Source organism: Aythya marila, assembly GCF_965140915.1.
Source record: "Aythya marila genome assembly, chromosome: 1".
In the NCBI taxonomy this organism is placed as follows: domain Eukaryota; kingdom Metazoa; phylum Chordata; class Aves; order Anseriformes; family Anatidae; genus Aythya; species Aythya marila.
Window position 1 is genome coordinate 96,481,752 of NC_139042.1, and position 8,261 is coordinate 96,490,012.

The 8,261-nt window shown below is 42.2% G+C and overlaps 1 protein-coding gene across 2 annotated transcripts in view; it reads left to right on the top strand.

Moving 5' to 3' along the window:
• GART (phosphoribosylglycinamide formyltransferase, phosphoribosylglycinamide synthetase, phosphoribosylaminoimidazole synthetase) overlaps positions 1-7,748 on the top strand; it is a 38,095-nt gene extending 30,347 nt beyond the window's left edge. For both annotated transcript variants that reach the window (XM_082781644.1, XM_082781645.1), the window contains exons 19-22: positions 581-711; positions 2,132-2,273; positions 5,054-5,169; positions 6,327-7,748. In XM_082781644.1, coding sequence (XP_082637770.1) covers positions 581-711; positions 2,132-2,273; positions 5,054-5,169; positions 6,327-6,509 — 572 coding nt within the window. In that variant the 3' untranslated portion in view covers positions 6,510-7,748. The remainder of the gene's footprint in view (positions 1-580; positions 712-2,131; positions 2,274-5,053; positions 5,170-6,326) is intronic.
• The last annotated feature ends 513 nt before the right edge of the window (positions 7,749-8,261 follow it).

The window sequence follows — 8,261 nt, forward strand, 5'->3', positions numbered from 1 at the left end:
AGGAACTTCAACTCAGAATCAGAATCTCTCGAAGTCCTTGCAAGTCTCCACAGCAACTTTGCTAGGCTTCTGACAGGCTTTTGGTGCTCAGTCCCAGGCAGAATAGATTTTGCCCTAGGAGTATTTTCAATCAGAAATAGAACGATCTTTACCCTCTGCTGAAAACTGGCTATAAATTGCACGTATTCATTTTATCTACAAATTTCTGCATGTTTTAGGTTCAAACAACCAGTGCGTGTTGCACTATAGGGGCAGCACCTTTAATTTACACACAGATCAGTGTCCTGTTGCCCCCTAGTCACTTCCAGGGTTTCCAGCATTCTCACTTGGTAAGAAATAAACCATCATTCCAATTCCAGAAACTACAGTTTACATACTCAATTGCTAGTAAAAGCCCTGTAGACTCCAGGTGTCAAATTCATTTCCCAGTAAGGTCAACAAATAAAGGATTATTGTTAACTTCAGTATCTTTTGGATTGGGTCTCGCCCACACTGCTGCTTATTTAAAACCCCTGCTAGCTGTTAACTGTATTTATTCCCCAGGAATGGTTTGATATTCATTAATTATTTTTTCACTCAGGCACAAACCTGGAAGCCCTCATAAACAGCACAAAGAAGCCCACCAGTTTTGCACAAATAGTTCTTGTTGTTTCTAACAAAGCTGGTGTGGAAGGGTTAAGGAAAGCTGAAAGAGCTGGTATTCCTACAAAGGTAAGTATTTCTCATCTTTTTAAAATTAACCTTCGTTAGCTCTGACTACAGTAGAAGGGCACTGTGAAATAATTACTTTAACTGAGTAAGAGACGATTTCAAAAGTCTTAGTGCTTTATTTTCTGTTCTGTCATGAATTTCGTGCCCTTGGGCATATGACCTAACATGGGAAGAAAATTACTTCCTATTTTCTATTTCCTATTTACTAGTAATCCTGATGGTGTTGGGCATGGTCATTGTCTTAAACCAGTGCAAATCTTCTACAGTTGAAACTTTGCCATTTATTTAAGTGTAGTGCATTTTCACTAAAGTAACAAGGTATTTTATCCGAACTGATATTTAGAATTAGATGCTAAACAGGCATGGTAGCTCACTGGAATGAAATTAAGAGGTCAGACTCAATGAGACCTTCCACTGACTCCCTTGGCATTGCTCCAGGCTCTTCAGGGCTCATTCAGAGCACACTGGGTTTCCTTTAAAGTTACTGGATCCATTGCTGCATGGCTTTGCCCTTTCTGTGGCCATGTGCATTAAGGATGTTAATCGATACTGTTCTGACTTAGCATTTTACAGTCACTTTACACTGATAACTACAGGTGATATGGAAGATGTGGCCCCAAGGCACGCTTTACTGTTAACTGGAATCGTAGCAGGATCTGGTTGTTAGCACTGCTGTCTCCTGTTTGGGAGTACAAACAGATCACAAGTAAAGTATGTCCGTGATAGGCAGGTGAAGGACACACATATAATGAGGGGAAGAATATACTGGAGGGATGATGATCTCAGTGGTTAAGACGGAAAGTGAGTGGCAGAACAGAGGCACTGAGGTGTATAAGCTTTGCCACTTCTTACCTCGTAGCTTGTAGCAGAGTTCAGACCAGTGTTGATCTGGGCTCTATTTCTAGTGCCCCCTGCCACGTTTTCAGCTAGCCAGTTCTGCTTTTTCAAAACCACTTCATGATATTTAAATGTGCTGACATGGTAAATCTTGGAGGGATTAACGGGTTACTTTTATTTAAAAGACAACAAATGCTTTAAGCTAAGTAGTACTTAAAACTAAGTTCTTAAAACTAATCATGTTTTAAGTTGAAATCATTCTAAGACTTTAGATTGTCTTAATGACCTATATTTGTAGTTTGTTCAACTGTGTCCAAATACTGGGCCTACAACCGTGGGCCTAGTAAAATAAAACTGTTTTTCTGCTCCATACTAATAGGAATAAAGACTGGTTATTTGCCTGTTAGCTGTATGCGTTTTTCAAGTGCTCTTCTTGCTGTGTATGTGCACCCAACTGTAGCCATGTGTGGAGATCTACTTGTTTTTTGCTTATTACTCCAGAGCACCATTTCATTCTGTTCTTAGGGCTTTTAGATTACATTAACCCCGGGCCCGTGTTTGTTCCCCTTTTGGGTTGTCACAGGTTATCGACCACAAACTGTACGAAAGTCGCACTGCATTTGACAGTGCAGTTGACAAAGTCCTGGAAGAATTCTCAGTTGAGCTGATCTGCCTTGCTGGGTTTATGCGAATACTGTCAGGTCCTTTTGTCAAGAAATGGGAAGGTAAGCACAGTGTATTTCTATATGCATTACAAATATTAACTTTATATATTATCCTCAGGAAAAAAAGAAAATGGAAAATACAGAAAGGGCCAATATTAATTCTGGGTTTGCAGGAAACTAGTCTTTTCCCATCTGGTAAGGAAAGGGTTGAAAGAAAGCCCCACAGAGGCTTGAGGAAGCCAAGTGCAAAAGCATCTCCTTGTGGTCTTTGATTTATTAGAAAATCTTTGTAAAGTAAGGCAGTAAAACTTCAGACCTCTGCAAACACGAGGCGTTCAGCCAAGCTGTTGCCTAAGCAGTAAGGGGTGGTGAGTGTTCAGCCTTCCTCTGACAGATGGGTATCTTTGGCTGCAGGTTAACCTGCAGAGCTAGGCAGCGATGTGCAGTCCCTGGTAATGAGCTCTTACCAACTTGGTGAGACATCCCGGGAGCTGTGTAAGTCTGGGGGCAGCTCTTGTTTGAGGTGTTCCCAGTGCCTCCATTCTGGCCATCTTTTACGATCTTGCCAGTTCTTTGTTAAAGGCTGATAACACCTCTGTCAGTGGTCAGTCTCCCTCCCTGAGCTGTTACGTTCCTTTTCTTATCTCTTTGTTCCTTCTGAATCACACAGGGGCAGCTGCCTCTCTCACTCTCTGCTCTACGTTCATATGGTGACTTTTGTGTTACTCTGGGTGTGTCTATAGCACAGACCTTTTACACCTGAGCTACTCGTCAAACCCCTATTTAAAATCAGTAGAGCAAAGGAGGTTCCTAGGAGGCAATTCATTTTGTGCTAAAGCTGTCGACTAACCTAAGTCAGATGAATTTTGTTTCTCTTCATTACGGAGTCCAGAAGACCTAGCAGTAAATGTCTGCGTTGTACACAGCTGCAGTTAGGAGAGAGAAATCCCTCACTAGATGAGATGTATGGTGACAGGGCACTTACAGCTCTGATGATTGCCCTGTGCAGTGCGGGACTTGTATTACGCTTAGGACTAACCTGAGAGCAAAAGTTAAGACCCTTCAAGTACAGGATGTCTGCACTGGTTAGTTCATTTTTTTAAATATCCAGCACTGAACTGAGGTTGAAAACAGACACTTACCTGAGCTCTGACCAAGAGTATCCATCAGGTAGGGCCTAGATATGAGCTCAGACACTCAGTTCAGCTTATGTCTGTGCCAGTTAACAGCAGTCTGTGTACAATTCAGACCTTGCCCTGCCTGTGCAGTGGCTCATCTAAGTTGTCTGGAACCAATCGATTCTTGTTGCTGCTGGAAAGCTGTTGCCTTTCCTTTCTCCAGCAGTTACAAGGACACAGACCTAAAGTTAGTTGTGAAACTCCTCTCGGTGCTTAGTGGCCCTGGAATGTTAGCTGTGAATTCTGACAGAAAGGGCAGATGTAAAGGAGTAAACAAACGGAAAGCTGCTTTCCTTTGGAGCAGGTTCTGATGGTACTGTAAGGAGAAACGGAGGAAACTCCGACAAAAGTGGAGAGAGTAATTTGCAGCTCACAGTCCTCAGTACTTTTTTGCTCAAGCAGGGAGATGCTGATGCATAAAACTGTGTATTTCTGAGATACAAAGCCAGATCGGTCAATACATTTGCCTCTAAGTTTTGCAGGTCAAAACCTGCGTGAGTTCTTGCAGTGGGAGTGCAGGTTTTGTATTGCACTGCCCGAAATGGCCTTCACTTCACATTACAGAATCATCCGAGTCTATTTCAGTACGCCGCTGCCTCCGCCAGCATGTGTCAGCTCAGCCTTCCTGCGTGGCATTTAGGAGGTGCTCAGTGAATCCTGATGACACGCAGCCCTCCTGAGCAGGAGGCATGGAGAGGCAGCGGGGGCGCAGCACACCGCGCTATAAATAGCCCTGGTGGTCATTTTCTTTTTAATCTTGCGAGGGGTTGTACTGAAGCTAAGAGAAGATGCAGCGCTGCTAAGCACCTTTTGACTGCCCTCTGGTCCGGCGTTGGCAGGACAAGTTGTCGCAGGCATATTAGGAGCAGGCAGGGAAAGCGTGCCAGAAGAAAGCGTTCTGGTGGTTTAACTGGGGCTTTGCTCTAGCAGTGATAGCCACTGTCTCCTGCCGTACAGCTAGGCAGGAGCTAAGGCTGATGCTTTCTCTTTTCAGGAAAACAGTAAGGTGCAGGCTTCCCAGGGCTCTGACAACAGCCCCACCTGGCCGAGCATTAAAGGTTACATTACCCATTTCGGGCTCTCCTGGCCAACTTTCCGCATGGAAAGTAGAAGTGGTAGACAGGTGCTTGTCCAAAGGGCACAGCGAAGGACTCCTCTTTGAGCAGCTGTTGTCTTTCATTAAACCTAAACAGGTGTGGGGGAAAAGGCCTGGCTAAAGAATTTTTGCCTCGTCACAGGAGGCTGTGAACATCATTTGAACCCACGCCAAGTTTCTTGGGGGTATTGAGTTTGTAAGAAAGAGGATTGGGCTTGTGAGGAAAGAAGAGAAGAACAAGATGTAGAGGGAAAGGACAGTGTTTTGTTTTGTTAAAAAAAAATATATATATATATTAATTATTCACTGGAGAAGTATGTTTCAGACATGGAGTTAATTGTACCTGATTGCTGTGTCTGATTTATTGAAAGGGCAAGGCATTCTGACATGCTTTGAGCTGGTTACCTGTCAGTAACATCAAAAATAGCACGTGCTATTTTTTATCAGTTAATGCTTAGAAAAATCTTTTTCACAGTGTACGTTGTTCCTCTGTTGATTATTGATACTTTGAACACTCTGATAAGTCTGAATGCTAAAAGGCAATGACCTCACTTACTCCTTTCTAGGAAAAATATTGAACATCCACCCATCCCTGCTGCCTTCTTTCAAGGGAGCAAATGCCCACAAATTGGTGTTAGAAGCTGGCGTCCGAGTCACAGGCTGTACAGTACACTTCGTAGCTGTAAGTACTTCCTTTCTCCACGCTTCATAATTCACAGGTCTTAAGATTTCTATCTCGGAGCTTGTTTAGAAAACCCTTACAGCATCACACTTGATTACCTTTTCTCCTTTGTTCATTCATGCTGTTATTAGGCAATGTAGTGCTTTAGTTTGTTGTCCCTGGAGAAGGAACTGGAACTGAATACAGGAGTTAAAGCTTTACCTAAGTTAACTTCATTAAGTATTTCACTGCTGCCATTCCATCAGCTGCAGTGGGGTTACTAGTTCATATAATGCCTTGACTAACCCTAAGTTAGCACACAACATCATCTTCTTAGATTTTGTCATACAACCTTCCTTATTTGTTGCTTTCAAGAAAAAAAGAACAACGCAAATGGCATGGGAAGTCTAGATTTGTTAAGAAGTAATCCCATGTTTGTGTGAACAGATTAAAACTTCACAATTTATTTAAGTCCAAAACTATGAGAACAAAATCCCAAAGATCTCTCAACAGGGAAGATGTACATGTTTATCAGTTTAGGGAGGTTTTTTCCATCTTTTTTAATTCTCAGGGTTGACAGTAACTATTCTCTGGTCCTCTAACGCATTCTTCAGATTATCCTCTGCTTTTCCACTGCTCCTGAAATCTGTTTTCCCATTTGCTTTCCCTTGGAAGATGAAAAACTGTTTTTTCCAGTCAGAAAAAATGCATTCCTTTCTGCAAAACATGACCGTTGCTTTCTGTGTGGCAACGTCCGGAGAAACAATAACTGAACAGCAGGGATCTGCCTCGTTAACATGCACAAGAAAGATCTGCTGGGTCCTCTAGTCCAGCTCTGTGCCAAAGCTGGCTAATTCACTTTTCTGAATTGAAATGTCGTAATTTTGTCCAATTTAGCCTATCATGTCCTCAGTTAACATGGCTTTTGTTTTCTGCAGCAGAAACGTTACTCAGCACCTCTTTTTCTTTGAAACCTATGCTTCTGATAGTTCCTCACAGGCCAGCATGTGTGTGTCAATATCTTTTCTGCATTCCTCACGTTAGCCTATTTTCACGTTTCCTGTAATAACGTAATGATAAACAGATCCCTGAGACAGCTGGATCGTGTCAATTGCTACACATCCATGCCCCTCTCTCTCCTCCTCCAACCATACAGACTCTGGCTGTTGCTTTTGCAGGAGGAGGTTGATGCTGGAGCAATCATTTTCCAGGAGGCAGTTCCTGTTAAGGTCGGTGACACAGTGGAGACCCTGTCTGAACGGGTGAAGGAGGCTGAGCACCGAGCTTTCCCAGCTGCCCTGCAGCTTGTCGCCAGCGGGGCTGTACAGGTGGGGGACGCTGGCAAGATCTGCTGGAAGTAAGAGCAGCAAGTCCATGGAGCTCCTCGGGTGGTACAGCTGAGGTGCATTAATTGATCAAAACAGAGGTCACAGTCTAATAACCTGCATTTACTTCACAACGTGTTTTCTGCAAAGGATTTACCATTTCATGCGCTCAGTCAAGTGGCTAAAGATTCAAAGTAAAATCCAGAGAAAGCCACAAATGGTTATGTTACGACAGGGGGCTGTTCTCAGTAGTTCCAGCTGCAGCTCTATTACGTGCTTCCTATTTACGGTCACTTCCTTGGTCAACATTTCAATTATCAATCATTTTTTTCACAAAAAAAAAAAAAAAGAAAGCAAAGAAAAAAGAAAGAAAGGGAAAAAAAAAACAACACACATTTCTTGGTTAGAAACATCTAAACATGTGATCTGAGATTGACTTAAACATCACTTTCTCTCCAAACAGACCATACAGACTGTAACAGGGGATTCTCTTGTCACGTGTTGTAAAGTGTCTGTAAGGATAAGTAACAGCAGGTAGTAAACTGGAAGTGATGGCCGTAGGCAAAGACTCGACTCATAAAAATATATAGCCAAAATATATAGCCAAAACAAGAAAAATAGGCCTTACCCTTCCTGCAGATAACAAAGTGCACTTTTTTTTCCCATCTGGTTTCTGTTTCAATGCTGGTAGATTCTGTCTGGCCTAGATTCTGGATGTATCCAATAACTTCAAATATCAAACCTGCCGTCAGTCAGATCCTAGTAGAATTAAACTTCTGCTGACCACTTGCCTTCAAGGATTTCTATATGAATCCATACAGTCCACACATAAATTCTCCTCACAGATTTGTTCAGAACCAAAAGGGTAAAGATTTTTTTTTTTTTTTTCTGAACGAGCAGAAAGGGAATTAGGTACCAGATAAAAATGTTTTCTTTCTTGGCTTGTGAGACATTCTTCAATTCTGCTGAAGTTAAGTGCCTGTATTCTGGGAACAGTATTTTCACCTAGAATAATACTGATACAAACCCAGGAAACGTTACAACTCTGAAAACACCTGGTTTTCTTTTAACGTGTTGTTATAGCTGTGAAAACATGTCAGTGTATTTACAAAAATAATCATTTTTGTCCCATACAAACCAAGTCGAGTATCTGCAGCCAATTATGTGTATTTTAGAACTACCCTTTACTACAGAAAAAAATGGTTTCTGTTCTGTGCACTGATGTCCTTATGGTAATCTCAATTTGGATTTGAAATAAAGCCTAATAAAATTAAAGACTTAAATGTATCAAAATCTTTCCTTGGATTTCCTTTTCCAAGGGTATAAGCTGAAGGAGTTTGTGAAAGAGAATCTACCTATGTCTGCAGTGCAACGACTGCAGATCAGTTTCTGAGGTAACAGACATGCAATCCTGCAAAAGTGAGTTATAATTCCAGAGCGCGGTGACCTTACTGTTTCTGTGGCCAGATGGTCTGCGATGAAGAAGCGTGCTGACAAAATATTCCTGTCATCTTCTGTCACTGAGGATAAAGCTCAAGCGAATACAGTGGAAAATTACATGGTCAAATTTTAACGTACTTGTAAAAGGCAAAGAATAAAAGCTAAATCTTCATCACAGCATATTTTTCCGTACAAACCTACCTTTGCAGAAGAAAGTCGTCCCCACAGGCCAACTGTCCGCCAAGGCTTGCCGTCTGCTCTGACTCGAGGAGGTTGTATAAGAGGCAGGGAGTGTCCAGCTCTGCCTGAGGTGAAGTCTGCACAAGTTCAGTACTAGCCATGACACAG